This window comes from Phaenicophaeus curvirostris, chromosome 3, assembly GCF_032191515.1.
Source record: "Phaenicophaeus curvirostris isolate KB17595 chromosome 3, BPBGC_Pcur_1.0, whole genome shotgun sequence".
NCBI lineage: Eukaryota > Metazoa > Chordata > Aves > Cuculiformes > Cuculidae > Phaenicophaeus > Phaenicophaeus curvirostris.
This window is the reverse complement of record NC_091394.1, coordinates 35272256-35292940: the sequence shown is the minus strand read 5'-3', so window position 1 is coordinate 35292940 and position 20685 is coordinate 35272256. Positions and strand designations below refer to the sequence as shown.

The following is a 20685-nucleotide window of genomic DNA, read 5'->3' as shown; positions in this document are numbered from 1 at the left end:
AAAATAAATATATAAAAGTTACCTCATGTGCCTCTTGTTTTCTACCACTAAAAAGTAAAAAGTATTGATCTATTTTAAAAGCAGTCCATAGGTTTGTAGCATTAAGAGGCCGTAATGGAAATAGCAGGCTGCCCTTTTCATCTCCCCTGTCTACCTGTGGCTTGGTGCAAGGTGTTGCAGAGGTGCAACATATCTCTGCTTCAGTCCTGTCAGCTGCACAACTCAGTGAAGCTTGTTTCCCATCATTCTGTGAATCTAGCATTGCTGTTCATGGGAACAGGCCAAATTCTGCCCTTCAGGGTGCTGCTATAAATTAAGAGTAATTCTGTTGGACTCAGTAAGTTTATTTGCCCTTTGTCCTTGTTAAAAAATGTAAACTACAGCTTCGTGCATCTGCTGTAAGCACAAGAACTGTCTTGTTGCTGCCTTCATTAGCAATGTTCTCTGTTGCAGCCTAATGTCCATTTTAATCATAGAAGAAATAGAGTGTTTGGGATTTTTTTCCCCTTATACTTAAGGAAGATGGATTTAATAAACCACAAAACTGGATATTTTGCAAAGGACATGCACATTCAGCTCTTTTTGTTGGTTAGGAACATGCAGTTGGCATGGAAAAGACATATGTAACAGCTTTTGGAAGAATATGGTCTTCAGCAAGAACAGAACAAACTTTCTGCTCAATTGTCTTTGTTTTGCAGTACTGAAAATTTAAAGTAGGCTCATTACATGTTTCACCAGAGCCAAACCTGGTCCCTGTTAGTTGCTCTGCATGGATGAAGTGGTTAACAATATTTTGAGAATGCTGGGCTAGATAGTTTGTGGAAACACCATCTGTTTCCTTTAACGCGCAAACAAAGAAAATTGCTGGTTTGAAATGCAGAATTATTTAAAGTTGGACGACCACAAACATCCTCAAAAGAGAAGAGGTAAAAGGAAAAAGAATTTTCATGTAGTCTGAAGTTAACTGGCATTTGTAGGAAATAAATTCCTAAGTACCAAACAGGGCAGCTGTCCCTGTTCTACAAGTGGGAGACCTTTTCTTTTGCAGCCGCCTCCTTCCTTCTGAAGTCCATGTTCAAAGCTAAACTGCCGTCAGACATTCAAAGCCATAAAAAATGGTTCAACAGTGTGTTGAAAAAGCTAAGCATCCCACTCAGAAGCAGCAAGTTCAGTTAATGTATTTATGGGTGAATGCCTAAAATCAAAAGTTACGGCTGAAAACAGTGGGTTTGGTAGGTTTATTACTTCACCTACCCAGCTACCTCCCTCTTTCTCATACAGAAGAAGAAGTGTGACCACATGCCCTGGCTTCCTGTGTGAAGTCATGACTTGAGGACTTGAGAGTCAAAACAAATGCCCCACATTTTCACTTTGACAAGTAGCATGGGTATTACTTAATTACCATTACAAAGTGTTCACTCAGTTTATGCTTTGGTGATGAGCTGCTTCTGTTCTGAATTGACTGGGAGCAAGCAGTTCAGAGGCACTTTTAACCTAATGGGAAGTGCTGGAAGGGACAAGGAGCGGGGGTACAACAGGAAATGTTTTTGACTCAGTGCAGACCAGGTCAGCATTTGAGGGGGATTTTATGAAACCACTCAGAACATGCTGCTACTGGGTAATAATCCTCCATACGGGAAAATACACCTGAGTCACTGGGAGTTGTCTTTCATGTTATCAGCAAACCTTAGTTGTTGCTAGGTTTCTTAAAAGTTGTGTTTTCTGTCTTTTGCATAGCTGTTTCAGAAGCCAAAAAAGTAGCAGAGTTAAAAGCTTCTAGTGCATTTTTGTTTGGAAAATAAATGCCACATTAATTATAGTGCATTGCTAAACACAGGCCTGCAGATAGCTCAGGTCTTCTGTCCATGGTACGAAGGCTGTACCCACAAATACCTAGAATCAGGAACCTGGTGTTTTACCCTCTTGCTTCCTTTGACAACAGCTGAAAGCACCCAGGGGAGGGGTTTGTTTCACCCAAATGAGGGAGAGACTCTGCTTGACCACAACATCGAGTTAGTCGATTCTAGGAAAGAGTGAAAGTGCCAAAATACATTATTTAAAAGTCCTGTAGTGCTGAGTGAAATTGGCTTCCTTCATCTGGCCAGTCTAGCTTTAGGGTAGTTATTCAGGGTTGTATCATAGCACGGTAGATAAAACCAGCAGCCTTGCAATAGTGTAAGCCTTTCATATAGCATCTGGATGTCAGCCTTTTCTGAAAAATGGGAAGGATCTTGAAGGATGAGGAATAACTGCAGCTGTGTGGTACTTCTGTGTGCAGAGTAAGGGAGGATCTGTCTCTAAATAGCAGGCATGAGTACAGCTTCTCTTCCACATATGTTCCAGGCTCCATGGTGTAAGGATATTATCCGCTTTGCCACTAGCACTTCAGTTTTTCAAAACTAAATTATCATGTTTACCTATAACAAGAGCAAATGTTTTTATTCATACATGCCTTATTACCCCTGCTGCTTGGATCAGCTCCCTTTTTTATGTTAGAGGCATGCGACTTTTCTTTGAATTTGTTCATGGAAGTTCTTTTTTCCAAGCAAGGAGGGAGTAGTGATGTCAATGCATCCTGAATGAGTTTAGGCATGAGATGGGTAGGACAGTTATTGCTGAGCTGTGCTTCTCTGAACTGGTATGCAAACCTTGGAGAACTGAGATGCCATAAAGCTTCTACAGAGGTGCTGCATATCACTTCCATGGGCAGGACTGTAAGGAGCATCACACGTCTGAGGCATGGAGGAGATCTGGTTAAACTTTTCTTCTGACCTGGATTTAGGATACAGTTCAGCTTCTGAAGTAGACCACAACTAAGCAAAGGTTTATAACAATTTCAGACTGAGGTACCAAATACCCATCTTTTCAGAGCCTGACACAGCCTTATTCCAAGACTTAAGAGGCTTTACCTTCCAATCAGCAGATAAAGCAGAGCCAGAGTGCAGCGGTGCACCAGTCTTCCCCACTTCCAGGGCTGGCATGGGGCCTCTGGTTACTGCCATGAACAGTCTATTTGGTTTTGTTTCCTCTGGGATGGTGGAGCAGTTTCCCAGCACATTAGCAAGCAGCCTAGGATGCCACAGTGTTTACAATAGCAAAAGGGTTCATGGAGATGGGCTACCCAGGAAACAGCCCTTTGTTTTTACTGTGCAGTGTTTGTTCTCCCAAAGGATCATTTTTAAACACGCAGCAACTCATTATTGAAGCAACGCTGTGGTTGTGATTTTACAGCCCCTGGAAGGAACCTCTGAATAAAAATTGCTTAAAACCAAATCCTTCTGTTCCTAACTTGGGCTGAAAGCATTTGACTGACAGCCCCCAACTGAAAAAAAAAGGATGCACAAAAGTATACAGCAAACTATTCTAGTCTGATCACTAGCCCTCACTGGCAGAAAAATCATGAGGAAACAAATTTAGGAGTTTCTCAGGCAAACAACATAATCCCGGTATTACACAAGAGTGACCTGGGAGGGATAATGTCGCCAGTGATCCAGTAACATAATCAAGAACTTTCTTTAAAGTTTTGTCTGTAGATATCTTTTATAATGCAGTAGGTGAGTCTGCAGGATAGGAATGGTCTCTCATAAATTCAATACATATTTAGATTCTTTTTTAAAAAAACTCTTACGCCCTGTTAAACTCACACTCAGTTCGCTCATGGGCAGTGAACTGACCCAACGCCCTGGAGACCATATCACTTCTCTGTCTTCTGATGCTATTTCAAAGCAGAGCAGCTGCAAAAACAACCTGTCTTGCCCTGCCTGCCAGGCATGGATGTTCCTCCCTCCCCTAAGGCGCACACAGAGCCAGTGCAGTGGCTGGCGCTGCCAGGTGCACCGCCTCGGGCTACTTGTGTTGAATCAGACCCATACAGTGAACTGGTCTGGCAGTCACCTCAGGGGGAAAAATCCAGCAATTGTTTCATGGTACAGGGCCAGAGATTACACAGCAATATTTAGGCAGCAAGTAAAAAGAAGAAAAGCCTGTGTTGTTAACACAGCAGAGAAGAGGTAGCAGGTTAGCATCAGGGACTTCCCCTGCAGACCTCAGTCAAACAAAACTAGCTGTGAAATTTGGCCAGGATCATAGAATTCCTTACAGCAAAAACTGTTACGGGATCTTTACTGAGCATTTGGACAGAAATTCTGTTGTATGTCTTGCATACATTTCTAAAGTTACAGTTAGGTAGCTCTGGTATAAACTCTCCACAGCTGAGCACAAAACCACATCTTGTATGGACCTATGTAATTTGTCATTTTATGCCTTTGAGTTGCAGTATTTAGATTTTTTTGTCAGAGCTAAATAGCAGCAGCAGAGGTTAGGATGTCAGCATTTCCACTCTAAACCCAGTTCTTTCTGAGGGTTAGCTGACATTTCTTTTATACCACACTTTACTGAGATTCTGCCATGCAGATGCTCTCCAAGATGTAATGCATTTCTTTTTTACCAGTTTTTATTTGAAGTCATTATGGTAGTTAATGGTTTAGAAAATGTCCAAAAATGTAAATTCTGAGGGTTTTTTTTCAGAGGCTGTTCTTGCATTATATATTTCAAGAATGGCTTAACATTTCCTATCTCTTAGCCACTAATACAGACCAACCATACAGAGACAGCATAACTGAATGTGCTACTTTGGAAGGTTTAAGCATAGACTTCCTATGCAGAGAATTTCCAAAGCCACAGCTTGCACTTGGGTCATCTAGAATGTTGTGCTGTGGAGCACAGTAACACACAATGTCCTGCCAGAGTAGGTGAGAAATTCCTTCATGGGCAAAGGAGGAAGACTCCCAGAGCCTGAATACAGTAGTTTAAGTCTCTGTCAGTAAGTGGGGGTGCTCAGCACCCCAGTGGCAGGAGCAGGATTTACACTGCTCTAGTCTCAGGGAGTGGGTGGTGTAACCATTATGTGTGTGGTCTGCGGTAATGGGCAGTCTATAGGAAGAAGGGACCAAGCTCTCTTAAGATGTGCTGGAGAATCGGTGCTTTGACAATTAGAAGATACTGTAGCACTAGCGAGCAGCCCTGTCAGAACTGGTCTGGAAGGGAAAGATGGTGCATTTGTAGCTCCTAATAGTCATTTTACAATGCTCAACTATCCAAAATGTATACAGAATCATATTACTAACATTGCATTGTTACTAACATTACATAAAGTATGAAGATTAATAGCACTAGATTGTTTAGACCCTGTGCAGTTCCAGAGAGAACATGCCAAGATCCTGAAAGGCTTATGTTTCTCCTTTTTTTTTTTTATCCCACAGGTAATAACTCCAGTCAGGTCAGGACAAGGTTATGTTTATGAATTCCCTTCCAAATACCAGAAGGACACCTACGATATCCCCCCAGTTCGTCCTCTCCAAGGGGTAGGTACTAATAAAACTGCCAACAGCACTGACAGGGCACAAAAAGTGAGGAATTCCTAATAGAAGTTTATGAGTAAAGCAAGTTCTCTCATTTCAGAGAGAAAATATGTTTTAATTAGATTCAGTGACTTATTCGCAGAGTGCAGAAGTATTTCAAAGTTGTATTTGATGTTGACTTAGATTTGGCAGCACACCAAATGCAGAAGTCCCATTTGTTTTCTCTGTTTTGATCAAAGAGTATATCTAAAGAGAATAAACTTGCTGCCTGGGAACATTTTTTTCCCCTCACTTTGTTGTTGCATAATTGACAGTAATTCACTCAGTAAGGGTAAAATTATCGCTTAGATGAACAGCTACTATGCAGAGAATTGTTTTCATCACGTATCTGCTGCATCATGTCACTGAACTTGAAATGAATCTGGGGAGCACTTTAGGATCACAGACATCTGGAGTGGGCGCTTGCACGACATGTAACTCAACAACCCTGCATCGCTCTATGGCTCTTTGACAGGGCAGCTCCTTTAGGCAACAACGCTGAAGCCAAATAGTACCTTACACAGACTGACACCAAATGGCTGGAACTTTTGGGAAGTCTAGGTTAAGAAACATTGAGACAGTGGCATTAGACCATATGCAGAACCCACTGTAATGTATGACGTGCCGCCAAGTGGGACACTTGAAACATCTGGCAGCTGTGCTCTGCCAGTAAGAAAGTTCAGGCAGCACCTGATAAAGCAGATAGGCAATGCTGACAGGGGCAGCCTTAGTTCCAGAGAGTGTAGTGTGTACCAGTACAACCTTATTCCTTAGTCCCTCTAATCTCTATTCGTAAGGATGTGACCTGTTCTGGTCACATGAATGTAAAACAGATGTCTGTAACAGACTGGCCTTGATGTAACTCTCGGAATGGAAATCAGACGTAACTTCATCTCTCCAGCCTCCCTTCTACACAGTTGCCCAAAGGGGAGCTAGCAAAGTGTCCTAACTGTCCAAAATATCAGGCAAATCCAAGCAACTTTCCCATATGAAACAAAGCTACAGAGCTCTGACCATCTTTAGGCTTTTTGAGAGGAAACACATAAAGGAAGAAAATTCATCTGAGATTAGACCTTTCCTGAAGTCATTTGTTTCTGTAAACAGTTTATTCTTTCTTTAGATATATGATATTCCCCCCACATCGATTAAGGGGCCTGCACTTCCAGTTCCCATGGGAGAAGCCAAAGCTTTAGGAGTCTATGACATACCACCCACCAAAGGGGTAAGTATTACACTTCTCCCACAAGATTCTGTATTGTCACCTCTGACCAAAGACATGTTTAAACAAGAGTTCAGGTATAATCCTGAAGGAAAAGGAGATCCAGTACTTTGAAGAGTTCCTTAGGTTTTTAAACTATTAAAACTGAGGAAGTGAAGCACTACATCAAAATTATTAATGTTATGGTATATGAATTGATAATTAGACCTACGTTATCTTTGTGGAAGCATGCTACCTTTTTTGGATTTTGCTGCTTATGAGAATTTGCATCAAGATCAACATTAAAAAGTGAGATATTAAAACTGATGCTCAGTCAAACTCAAGATATGTGGCTGACTCCATCAAAGTCAATGGCAGATCTTTCATCCCAGCATGTTATAGGCTATATGGAAGATGTACAATATTTTGCCATTATAGCCAAAGGTTTTATGGTTTGCTTTCTGTGATTTAGGTCTATGCTACACCTCCATCTGCATGTCGAGAGGATACAAGCCTGAGGGAAAATTTGCAGGATTTTTCATCTCCAGTGGGCCACAGTGTAAGACCAGAAGGAGCATATGATATTCCTCCGCCCATCACCAAAGCAACTGGGAAGGAACTTAGATTTTCTCCTGAGAGCCTTTTATTGCCAGATGGAGTGCAACAGAAACAAAATGTTTATGACATCCCTATGAACCATCAAAACCATTTTCTTGGACAGCAAATTGCACCTCAAAAAGATGTTTATGATACCCCAAGAGGAATTGGATTCCCAGGACAACAGACAGGACTCAGTGAAAGTCTCACCCCAGAAGGAGGAGAAGGTGTTTATGATGTGCCACCACCGATCCTCCAAGACACTAAAGGCTTACAGGATGTGACTGATGGGATGAATAGGTTGTCTTTCTCCAGCACAGGAAGCACGAGGAGTAACATGTCCACGTCTTCAACAACATCAAAAGACTCTTCTTTGTCAGCATCACCTGCACAGGACAAAAGACTAATCCTTGATCCAGACACTGCTGTAGAGAGGCTTCATCGCCTCCAGCAAATGGTGGAGACAGCTGTAAATAACCTCATGGCCTTCGTTACAGCAGACTGGCGGTCTTGTGCATATATGGAGAAACACATCAATGAAATTCACATTGCTGTAGATAAAGTAGAGCAGTCACTGTTGGAATACCTCCAGTTTGCAAAAGGATCAGTAGCCAATGCTTCCTGCCTGTCCGAGTTCAGCCTCCTTAACAAAATGAGGAGGGAGGTGCAAAGGCTGGAGGACTCTCACCAGATCCTTACCCAAACCAGTCATGACTTGAACAGCTACAACTGGTCTTTGAATGTTCTAGCTGTCAACAGACTGCAGAACAAGTGTGATGACCTGGATCGGTTTGTTATGGTGGCAAGGACAGTTCCGGACGATGCCAAGCAACTGGCCACTACCATCAGCGTCAATGCAGAGGTGCTCTTCAAACAGGCGTTGAGCAGCTCACGTTTCAAAAACATACCAGAGAATATCACAAACACTGCTGACTATGTATATGACAATCCTCACATGCAGCTTCGTGGAGAAAAAGCACAGAACTGCAGTTCCTTTCCTCCGCTCCTGAGTAAAGTTCACCACCCTCACAGTACGACCATTGAGAGCTCAGAAAAGAGCTGGATGGATGACTATGATTATGTTCACCTGCAGGTAGGTAAAGCCAACCCTTTTGTCTTTACAAGGCCAAATAGGATTGTTGATGCTTCTCTTTGCAGGAAGGTAGCAATCAGATTGTAGCACCAATACACATTCAGGAGTAATTTCACCAGGGTAATTACTTGCTTTCAAATAGGACTGTGGCATATGTAATACCAACAGCATTTTGCTTTGCCACACTATCCTTTTCTTCTTCGTACCCTTAGTGTTGCACTAGCAGTGAAAAGCCAATATAATATAGACTGTTATTTGACCTATGTGTTGTCATTTTGCTCAGGAGTTATTTTGATTTAACACAGGGGAAAGAAGAGTTTGAAAGGCAACAGAAGGAACTCCTGGAAAAAGAAAATATCATGAAACAGAGCAAAATGGAGCTAGAGCACCATCAGGTATGTTCACTCAGGTGCCATAATCACATTGAAATGCAGTGTTCCTTGCAGCTAAGGAGTACGGATCAAATAAAGCAGGAGGGGCTCTCACATCATGGCTGTGAGGTGTGCGTGAGTATCAGGACACACAGTTGTAAAGTCCCAGGTGCTAGATGGTGAAGACAGCAAGTATTAGGTCTTGGCTAAATTGTGGCTCTAGGTTAGTTTCTTTCTAAGTGGGATTTGTCAGGCTCCACCATTAACAGATTTATCAGTGCAAAGGACATGGACTGGCACTATCATGCTCCAAACAGGAAATGGTGAGCATCAAGATTTTACTACCGTCCTGGGCCTGTGCATCTGTGTCAGCAATTGCTTAAGCCAAAGATATCTTAAGTATTTACTGCAGAGTAGCTATGCTGAAGATCAGCATCTCTGTCATGTTCATTTCCATATTGCCACTTAGGAATTGCATGGAAGCATAGCCACAGCTCTCAGGGTTCAGAAAAGCATCTCTTGTGGCAGGAATAAGCCTTTCCATCAAAAATAATTTTCAGCCATCTCAATTTAAGAGACTAGTTATTTTTTTTTATACAATGCTCCATTGTGGTGGGCCCAGTGCATATGCATAGTAAAAAGCAGTCTTTGTCTCCACAAGTTTGCCACAGAGGAGAAACAGACTCACTGTGTCTCACAGTGGGTCAGTCACAAAGCCAGGTTGAGGACTTGGCTCTTCCTGATCTGCAATCCAGTACTTCAATCTCTGGACCACACTGAATACACAAATAATGTGCCACCTGTACATCTGTTCGGTGAACATCAATACAGAATCACAGAATCACAGAATCACAGAATAACCAGGTTGGAAGAGACCCACCGGATCACCGAGTCCAACCGTTCCTACCAAACACTAAACCATATCCCTCAGCACCTCGTCCACCCGTGCCTTAAACACCTCCAGGGAAGGTGACTCAACCACCTCCCTGGGCAGCCTGTTCCAGTGCCCAATGACCCTTTCTGTAAAGAATTTTTTCCTAACGTCTAGCCTAAACCTCCCCTGGCGGAGCTTGAAGCCATTCCCTCTTGTCCTGTCCCCTGTCACTTGGGAGAAGAGGCCAGCACCCTCCTCTCTACAACGTCCTTTCAAGTAGTTGTAGAGAGCAATGAGGTCACCCCTCAGCCTCCTCTTCTCCAGGCTAAACAACCCCAGCTCTCTCAGCCGCTCCTCATAAGGCCTGTTCTCCAGCCCTTTCACCAGCTTTGTTGCTCTTCTCTGGACTCTCTCCAGAGCCTCAACATCCTTCTTGTGGTGAGGGGCCCAGAACTGAACACAGTATTCGAGGAGCGGTCTCACCAGTGCCGAGTACAGAGGGAGGATAACCTCCCTGGACCTGCTGGTCACGCCGTTTCTGATACAAGCCAAGATGCCATTGGCCTTCTTGGCCACCTGGGCACACTGCTGGCTCATATTCAGTCGGCTGTCAACCAACACACCCAGGTCCCTCTCCTCCAGGCAGCTTTCTAGACAGACTTCTCCCAGTCTGTAGCACTGCATAGGGTTGTTGTGCCCCAAGTGCAGGACCCGGCATTTGGCCTTGTTAAACCTCATGCCGTTGGACTCTGCCCAGCGGTCCAGCCTGTTCAGATCCCTTTGCAGAGCCTCCCGACCCTCCAGCAGATCGACACTTCCACCCAGCTTAGTGTCGTCCGCAAACTTGCTCAGGGTGCACTCGATGCCTTCATCCAGATCATTGATGAAGACATTGAACAGGGCTGGACCCAGCACTGAGCCCTGGGGAACCCCACTTGTCACTGGCCTCCAGCTGGATTTCACACCATTTACCACCACTCTCTGGGCCCGGCCATCCAACCAGTTTTCCACCCAGGAGAGTGTGTGCCTGTCCAGCCCAGAGGCTGACAGTTTCTCAAGCAGAACGCTGTGAGAAACTGTGTCAAAGGCTTTGCTGAAGTCCAGGAAGACCACATCCACAGCCTTTCCCTCATCCAGTAGCCGGGTCACTTTGTCATAGAAGGCGATCAGGTTAGTCTGGCAAGACCTGCCTTTTGTGAATCCATGTTGACTGGGCCTGATCACCCGGTTCTCTTGCATGTGCTTCATGATAGCACTCAAGATCACCTGTTCCATGACTTTCCCTGGCACTGAGGTCAGACTGACAGGCCTGTAGTTTCCTGGGTCCTCCCTGCGGCCCTTTTTGTAGATGGGCACAACATCAGCCAGCCTCCAGTCCAGTGGGACTTCCCCAGTCTTCCAGGACTGTTGGAAGATGATGGAAAGGGGTTTGGCCAGCACATCCGCCAGCTCCTTCAGTACCCTAGGGTGAATCCCGTCCGGCCCCATAGACTTGTGACTGTCCAGTCGGGCTAGCAAGGCTCTGACCACCTCCTCTTGGATCACGGGAGCCTCATTATGCTCCTCTAGCTCCTGGGTTTGTACACAGACGGAACGACCCTCCTTACGACTAAAGACTGAGGCAAAGAAGGCATTAAGTACCTCAGCCTTTTCCTCATCCCCTGTTACTGTTGTCCCTTCTGTGTCCAATAGGGACTGTATGGTCTCCCTAGTCCTCCTTTTGTTATTTATATATTTGTAGAAAGATTTTTTGTTATCTTTCACTGACTTGGCCAATCCAATTTCTAGCTGAGCCTTAGCCCTTCTGATTTTTTCCCTACACAATCTCACTTCCCTCCTGTAGTCCACCCAAGAGGCCTGTCCCTTCTTCCAGAGGCCATAAACATTTCTTTTCTTCTTGATAACCCTCAAGATCTCTCTATTCAACCAAGCTGGCTTTCTCCCCTGCCGGCTTTTTTTCCGGACCACAGGGATGGCTTTCTCCTGAGCTGCTAGGACCACCCCTTTGAAGAGCTCCCAGCCCTCCTGGGCTCCCTTGCCCTTGAGTACTGTCTCCCATGAGACTTCACCAACCAGCCTGCTGAAGAGATCAAAGTCTGCCCTCTGGAAATTTAATGTTACGGTCTTGCTAACCACCCTCTTCACTTCACCTAGAACAGAAAATTTTATCATCTCATGGTCGCTTAGTCCTAGGCGTCCACCTACCGCCACATCCCCTACAAGGCCTTCTCTGTTCACAAACAGGAGGTCCAGGAGGGCACCTTCCCTGGTTGGTTCATTCACCAACTGTGCAAGGAAGTTATCTCCCACGCACTCCAGGAACCTCCTAGACTGCTTCCTTTCTGCTGTGTTGTACACCCAGCAGATATCAGGCAGATTGAAGTCACCCACCAGAACGAGAGGCATCGATCTAGAGATTAACCCCAGCTGTTTATAGAAGAGCTCATCAGCTGCTTCTCCTTGGTTGGGTGGTCTGTAACAGACTCCCATCACAAAATCTACCTTCTGGTGGGCTCCTCTGATTTTGACCCACAGGCACTCAACCTCCTCATCTCCACAATCCATCTCAGTGATGTCCAAGTCCTCCCTTACAAAGAGGGCTACCCCACCTCCTCTCCTACCCTTCCTGTCCCGTCTGAAAAGCTTATACCCCACCATAGCCGTACTCCAGTTATATGAGTCGTCCCACCACGTTTCCGTGATGGCAACGACATCATAGGCCCCTTGCCCTACGACAGCTTCCAGCTCTTCCTTCTTATTTCCCATGCTGCGTGCATTGGTGTAAATGCACTTCAGCTGAGCTGCCGAGCCTTCAGCCCTCCTAGAGGGAACAGGGTACGTTCCCAACTGCCTGGTAACTGGAGTAGTTGACACCAGAGTGCCTGCATCTCCCTTAACACCCCGAGGTGTGTTCTCCCCCACTTTTTGTGCGGTGAGGTACTGGTGGTCCTCGCCCGCGCACCCTCTCCCAATCACCAATTCCCCACATCCAGGCTCGTTCCTGTCTAGCCTGGGCTCAACCCCCTCCCCCTTCACATCTAGTTTAAAGCTCGATTTATGAGCTTGGCTAGGTTTCTGGCAAGGGCTTTAGCCCCCCCAGGAGACCCATGTGTCCCGCCCTTAGCGAGAAAGCCTGGGGGTGCGTGAGCCCCCCCATGATCAAAAAAGCCAAAGCCCCTCTCCTCGCACCAGGCTCGGAGCCAGGTATTAATCGAATTCTTCATCCTGGCTTCCCCCTCCTCTCTATTTAGCATTGGGATGGAGCAGAATACTACTTGTGCCCCAGAGCCCTCCATCACTTTCCCAATTGCCCTGAAGCCATTCTTGATGGCTTTGGCTTTTTTGTTTGTTAGGTCATCATTACCAGTTTGGACCACTATCAAAGGATAGTAGTCTGTTTCGTGAACCAGGGAAGGAAGTTTTCTAGCCACCTCCTTCCCTGATGCACCCGGTAAGCAGCAGACCTCTCTGTGGAGCGGGTCCGGTCTGCAAATGGGTCCCTCCGTTCCTTTTAGGAGGGAGTCCCCTACAACAATCACCCTCCTCTTCTTCTTGATGGAGGATGTTTTTATCTTTCTCTGAGAATGGTGCAGCCTAGGGAAGGATTCTAGGCTGTGGGAGCCACCATCCTCATCCTCAGGGCTGGATTCCACCTGCAGCACCTGGTACTTGTTCGCCAGGGGGATCTGGGGCTTTGCTGTATGAGTGAGGGGAGTAGGTTTCCTTCCTCTGGCAGGAACTTGCTGCCATTCCCCATCTCTTGTTCCCCCAACCCTGCAGTTTGCAGGTGGATGATGTTCGGACACTCCAGCCCCAGCAGGCTGCTGAGTTTGTGAGAGGGCCCTGCTCCACTGGTCAATCTCCCTCTCACACTCCCTGATGGTCCTCAGTCTCTTCACCTCCTCTCTTAGCTCCTTCACCATGTGAAGGAGTTCCCCCACTCGAGCACAGCTTTCACAAGTGGAGCCAGGACCAGAGGCACGAGCCAGTGTGGGAGGGGGGCACTGCCTGCAGCCCAGGGTCTGGGTAGCTGCATGCACCCACTGTGGCTCCGTCTGGGTGGCAGCATCCACCCTGCCTGCTGCAGCACACGGAGCAGCTTTAACCTTCTGACGGGTGGCCACCATGGTCTTCGGTGTCCTCTCTCTAGGTCCTCTCTGCGCCCTGCCTTCTCGCCCTGCCCGCTCGAACTGCCGCTCAAACTGCCCCGCACCTCTTTGCCACGCTCCTCTTCGCCGTGCTCCAGGTCGCGGTGCTCCCAGGGGCGCAGTTTAAATCTCCCGCGGTAGCTGCCGGGACCGCCCCCTCCCGTCAGGCACCGCGCGGGACCGGCGTGTGGGGCTGTCAGGACCCCCGCCTGGGTTTTTTATTTTTCTGGGATTTTCCCGGCTCCGGGAAGCTCCCACCGCCTCAAAACGTCCGCCCCACCACAGAACTCACCGTCCTGCTGCTAGATGCTGCCGAAGAAGCATTAACTTAAATACTATGCTTAACATCACTTTAAATGCTAAAAAAACCCAAGTCATATAAGATTGAGGGCTGTCAGTTTGCCCTCATATTGATTCTTCAATATGTTGTTGCTGTACAGTGTGGCAGAAAATTGTAAACACAACTTGGAGGTGAGAGTTAAAGGTTTATCATCTCAAAATCTCACATAGATGACAGCTTTTTAAAGATTGTGTAGGAGTCATTGCAACTTGGATCTCTCTCTCATTTGTGATTTTGGAATATTTCAAATGAGCAACAGCCTATAAATTCACAAGGTGTTCTGGTTTTGGGTTGTTTTGGTTTTTTCTTTTTTTGCATTTATGGTAACCAAAGTACATGATTCCCTTTCACTCTACAAAATGAAAGATCTTAGAAAACATACACACAACTTTTTATTTAGCGTAAGGTCAATCTAGGATACCCAGTGTTGTCCTGAGGCAGAAGGTGAACGTCTTACAAAAAGATTATTTGAACAGAGACTTTTTATTTGTCTTTCAGATCAATCAGTTTCAACGTCTGGAGCAAGAGATTACGAAGCCAGTTGAGAATGACATCTCAAAATGGAAGCCACCCCAAACTCTCCAGACTGCAAACAGCACCATCACCTCCCATGACAGTCAGCTGCTTTTATTCTATTCTGATCAATTTGAGACTCACTTCAACTCCCTCCTAAATGCCATTGATGCCTTTTTCAGTTGTGTCAATGCTTCTCAGCCCCCCCGAATCTTTGTGGCTCACAGCAAATTTGTCATTTTGAGTGCTCACAAACTTGTGTTCATTGGGGACATGCTCACAAGGCAAGTGACAACTCAGGACATACGCAACAAAGTGATGAACTCCAGCAACCAATTGTGTGAACTGCTGAAGAGTGTTGTTCTGGCTACCAAGACGGCTGCCTTGCATTACCCCAACACAGCAGCCCTGCAGAAGATGGTAGACCAAGTAACAGAGCTGTCTCGTCATACACAATTGTTCAAACTCTCGCTGGTCCAAATGGCGTCCTTGTGAAACCCAGTGGAATCCAGTCTGTGAGCAGCAAAACAGAAGAGCAAGCAAACTGGAGCTATTTTTATGTAAATGTTATCATTTATTTTTTTTTAGATTTTTTTATGATATATTTTAAATACATTATTATGCGTTAGAGAATCTAATGAAATCAGGGATCTGGGAATATATCTGGTTCTGTATTACGTTTCTAATACACATTTAGATATGCAGACACTGCATATATGTATATTTCGCTACATTCCCTAAAACGTCAATTAAGCACCTTAAAAATTACGTGTCGGGTAAGCAGTGCGTATCTTTTGTATATACTGCCTGTTTCCTCAGTAGATTTGTTAACTGGATGCTGCACTCTACTTGTTTCATTCCATCTTGATTTTTGGCACATGGACTTTGTTGTGAAACCTACTTGTAGCAATCCATGAAGCAAGTGTAATGGTTCTCATAGAACTCCATTCCCTTCTTAGAAATTACTTTCTATAGTTTAATTCCATAAAATGTAACTCTCCTCTTGATGTTACTTTGTTATGTGAGGCATTTGATCGTTCTGAGTAGCATATATGCACAACTACAACAAGCAAGGTATCAAGCAAGGCATCCAGTGTTTGGGAGAAAAGCAGTTTCAGGCCATATATAAACAGAACTTTCTTAAGGAGGAAGGTGGAATCATATATATTTAATATCTTGTGGCATTCAAATTTTGCTATTTCTAATAACTGTGCAACGTTGGATTTCAAAACCTGGATGGATCCCAACATTGTAAACTCATACATGTTTACTTTGTATGTCCTTGCACTGACAATTAAATTTAAGTCAGGCTCAAAAGCCTTATTGTTCATGGACTCACAGTTATCTTGAGAGCATCCCAGGATCCACTGGGCTTAACTTTGATGCTGCACATGAGCAACGTCTCTAAACATCAGTCCTCTCCAGAGGACATACAAATAACATACAAGTTGTAACTCATATGTAATTTAACCTACAAATTGTAACTCAGATGGAAAGAAAACACCTTAATTTGAAGAGATAATTAAACATCTCTATAGCATATACACAATCTAATGAAGAAATAGCACTTGTTTTTCTAGGACATTTCTTGGAAATTAATTGCATCTGCTGCAATTCTGACTTCCATTCAACTACTGGGCTTTTTTTTCCAAATTCTGTTGCATAGGTGCTAGTCCTTCTGCACTACACTGTGGCCAAAAATTACTTCCTGTTTAAATGGGGCCATTCCATCAATAGAACATGCAATCCCACACAGTAATTTTAATTTAGACCCTTAAAAAAGTGTTAGTAGAGTAGTAGACTCCTTTAGAAATTTCATGTATGCTGGCTGCGCCAAAACACATAGAAGCTTATTTGTCTTCATTGCCTTTTGTGAAAAATAAGTCACAGAAGCCTGTTTGCCTGTGGTGCTTTAGAATAAAAACCATGCTTTAGAGTGTGCAATAGCTCAGGTGAATTCCAGGTGATTCTGGCATTTTTAAAGGAGAAACACTACTGTCCTTGCATAATACAAGGTAGTTCCGCATTGATGTGTTCTGAGCATTTGCATCAGCGAGCAGATCACTGGTAAATGCAGAGTCATCAGATGAGTAGCACCTAGAAAACAGGCCCTTATGCCTAACTTTTTCCTTTCCCAGTTTGTATCCGAACGTGTGCCTTATTGAAATGGGATTCATTGTCTTCGTTATCAAACCCATTTCAGCAGTATATAAAACCTTGCAGCCTTAATATATTGTCTCAGAGTGAAGCTACCATAATGTTGCTTCCAGAGTCTACAGAACTTTCCTGGCAGGGCAGCAGGAGCCAGCATAACAGCACAACTTTAGTTGTCCCAGAATCGTCTCTGGGCCTTGGTTCTGGTGTAACATTCAGAAGGGTTCTTATCCTGTTGTAACCAATAGCCAGGGCCAAAAAGCAATCCATGTGAATCTGTTTTGTACTAGTGTTGTTTGGGATTCTTTTGGATTTCCTTGTCAATTTTTTCACTGTATACTCTTAGAAAGTAAAAAAGTGTTTTGAAGCTTAGTGGTTATGTTGATAGTTTGTGCTTTCAAAAGGAGACTCTTTACTGCAAACCTGTATTACAGTTTGTTACCTTGTAGAGAGTCATTTTAAAATTATTAAATTACTAGCTTTTTATATAAAAAGGGCAACACTTGGTCTTATTTTTTTTTCTTGTTTTCAGAGTCCTCTAAGCATCTTAAAAGGAAATATTGCTGCCTGCTTATACTATCAAAGCCATTCTGAAACAGGGAGTTCACTTTCCATCTTTTCACTAATCAGTGCTTATAGCACAAAGTGAGAACTTGAGGGTATAGAGGAAGGGACAGACAGTTTCTCTACCTGTCCAGAAGAAGCAGGTGAACCAACTCAACTACACAAGGCATCAAGTCTAAAGTATAATACAAACACTAGGGTCTCCAGTGCACCAGGCTGCACTTCTGTCCTGTTCCTGGTGTCTATTCCTGCAGCGTGAACTGCATCTCGAACCACCTCATCATAGTGCAGGCACTGGTCTTTGGGGTGAACGGGGCAGTTCTTCTCAATACTATCCCACAATAAGGTGGGGTGGCAGGACACAGATGTGACTGTCCACCCATTCTTGCCTGTTCCCCCATTCTTGCCTGTTCCCCCTCTCCAGCATTTGCTGCTGAAGTCGTGATCCATACAGGAGATCAAAGAGAACGTTTTCAGTGCAGCCATCCTTGCCCCACCCAAATCCCTCTTCTACTACATGCCGTATTGAGCATTATCTAGGATTGGATTTCATCCGAAACAACCACATGGTTTTAAGCATCAGAGAGTCTTTCCTTGAAAGTCACTTCCCCATTTCACTATTGCCAAGGCACTGCCCTCCCTCTTATCAAACACCCTGGGTGTGCAAGCATGAGAGAAAAAGCCTGGGACTGACTTTGTGCTGCTGCCAGTTGTCAGCTGTCGGCCGATGTAAAACTTTCCTTCGGGGGAATGTATATGCAATGGAACCCTGAAGAGCAAAGTACCTGCTCTGGCTTGTTGTGTCCTCGCAAGGGGACAGCTGATGATGCAATGTTGCTCCTAAGAGTGCTCCATTTTGTTCATCCTCTTCTAGCATGATGAGCAAACAAGAAAGTGGAGAGACAAAAGCCACCCTTTAAATGGGCAGGTTTTAGACGAATTGCCAGTTCCATCAGATAATTCATTATATGCATGTTTCAGTAGAGCCCCCAGGCAATTGCTTTGTGTCTCTGAGGAGCTGCTGGGTTCAGAGCATGGTGCTGTTCACCCCACTACCTTCCAAGTCAGTGTCTAGGTCCGCTTAGGGATGGGCACCCTGAGCAAAGGGCCAAATATCAGGGCATGGCTGGGCATGCCAGCTGCTGGCTGCTGCAGAGGCTTCTCTTCAGCCTTGCAAGGCCAACACTTTGGCAAGAAGCAAGGAGACAAAAGCTCCTCCCGCCTCTTGATAAACCCCTGACTTTACAGTGATGTGGTCTTGGCTCACAGTTGCTGTGGATCTCTGAGCAGAAGCTGAAATGCTCCAAGGGAGGGGCAATGCTGAGCAGAACATGACTTTCCCACCTTTTCTGGGGTTTAATTTGCAGTAGTAACTTCCTCACAGGAGTTCCTGCTCCAATTCTGCCTTTTCAGCAGACAGCAGTGGGCTAGGCTCAACCCAGAATGCATACATGGTTTGTTTTCTTCTCTCTACATCTCTTCAGGTTTATCTTCTGCCCCTGCAGCCTCGCAGGCAAAACTATCAAGTCAGTGTCCCTTATAGTGATCTACCTTGTTGCTATTGACCTCTCCATCTCCACGAGTCCCCTGAGTCCCAGCACCTGGGAAATCTGCGGTGAAGGAACACTGCTGTGGCTACAACGGACTCCACACATGCATTGCCTCCCTGACAGGGGTTTCTATTTCGTTGCTGAACACAAAGATACATTACAACTTTTTTCTGTACAAGCAGCAACTGGACACATCAGGCTGACTGCAGCAAAAACAGAATGGGTGAGCACAAATATTTGGTCTGTAGGCGAGATATGAAGCTAATCTCATAGGCAACACACTGCTTCTGCTTTGCAGCACAAGCAGCAGCATTTACCTCTGCATGCAGCAAGCTCCCAGGTTACAGACACCATAAGCCAAAAAAAAAAAAATCATAATTCCCTGGTTCCACACACACTCACCCCCATGGGTTATCAGGTTCTGTCAGCCAAGGGAGGGCTGTAAAACTCTTGCTACTGGGTGGGGATGTTGTTCCATTTCTTTTCTCCTTCCCTGCAATTTTTCTTAATTAGACGAAAAATTATCAGAGTTCTATCTTTGATGCAAAGTTGCAGGAAACCAAGTCCAAGAGGCCATATGTTGCTTCCTACACAGCTGGCTTTGTCTTGCTCAACACTGGAGCCAGGGCTACCCAAACCATTGCCAGGCAGGAAGGCACAACAACAATGTCCCAGAAGCTTCTGCTATTTACACTAAGGCAGACTTAAGCTTGGTTAAATGAAGGTTATAGTGAAGGACAAGCAGAAAAATCTGAAAGAGGAGAGCAATGGGGAAGGATGAAAGAAAAAAGCCTGTTCTGGCTTTAGATTGCCTTGCAGAAAGGTATCAAGGTATATTTTAAAGCTTTTGAGGCAGGTAGAAGGCCCCAGAGTATTTTCCTGTGCAGTGATTCAAGCCTGCCTTTATTCCCAGTTGAGCTCAAAGGCAAAAACCCACAAGGGTGAGTGGCCATGAACATGCAAAAGAAAATATTACTTTTACTGTTTTTTTCACTCTGTGCTTTGTTGTAATGAAGGATGGTAGAGCAGCCCACTCAAAAGCCTTTCATCTCAGGAGGTGATATGAGATGGAAACAGGCACCTGTAATTAACTTGCATTCCAGAAGAGAAGTTAACTTATTTGGCTTTTCTTTATACTGCATTTCAAACAGAAATTATTTTTTTGATAAATGAGAATGAGCATGTGCATTCTGCAGTGCTTAACTGGAAGTTATTTTCAGGCCTCACTGCCTCAAGACACAGCTTTCAGTTGTGCTTTTTGGTTTTGCTGAAGGCACAGAGATAACACGTGTGAGAAAGACCTTCCTTTCTCCTCCATAGGGATGGTGATGCTCAGAAATGTCCCAATTTGGATTAGCCTACCTTTCCTTCCAGTGCAAAACGTCACAGATGTAATTCATCTCACCTCTCTGAAGACATTTGCATGCGAGATATTATCAGTGTCCCCTTTAAACTGCATAGACAAATAGACGCAGTAAAGACCAATCCATGTAATTAAACCTACTTTAGGATGAGATAAACCCTCTCCAGGCTGCACTGATTAAGTCTTCTTGGGTCTGAAAGAGCAACTAAAACAAGTACCTACCATGACCATGTCACGAGCTTCTAAGCTTTGAGCATGATCATTCCTGCCTGCAGATCTTACATCTGCCTCCTGAATTGACTGACGCTGCATACATAGTTCAGGTCACAAACTGAACACCAAAACATCATAGAAATTCACGGGCTTCCCCTGACCCATCAAGGCTGAAACATATTGGTACCATCAAAACATCGATCTCAAGGGTTCAGTGACTCAGAGCAGTCCTGGAGCCTGAGCCTCAAAATGTTATAACCCACATCTGAGCAGAACCTCCCCAGTCCTGCCACCTCCCCTGTGCTCAG

General features: G+C 44.8%; 1 protein-coding gene across 5 annotated transcripts in view; it reads left to right on the top strand.

Annotated features, from left to right (window-relative positions):
* NEDD9 (neural precursor cell expressed, developmentally down-regulated 9) overlaps positions 1 to 17181 on the top strand; it is a 106121-nt gene extending 88940 nt beyond the window's left edge. For 4 of the 5 annotated variants that reach the window (XM_069853653.1, XM_069853652.1, XM_069853654.1 and 1 more), the window contains 5 exons: positions 5262 to 5363; positions 6520 to 6621; positions 7070 to 8287; positions 8593 to 8682; positions 14519 to 17181. In XM_069853653.1, coding sequence (XP_069709754.1) covers positions 5262 to 5363; positions 6520 to 6621; positions 7070 to 8287; positions 8593 to 8682; positions 14519 to 15028 — 2022 coding nt within the window. In that variant the 3' untranslated portion in view covers positions 15029 to 17181. The remainder of the gene's footprint in view (positions 1 to 5261; positions 5364 to 6519; positions 6622 to 7069; positions 8288 to 8592; positions 8683 to 14518) is intronic. The other variant, XM_069853655.1, reaches the window with a different exon arrangement.
* Positions 17182 to 20685: the final 3504 nt, after the last annotated feature.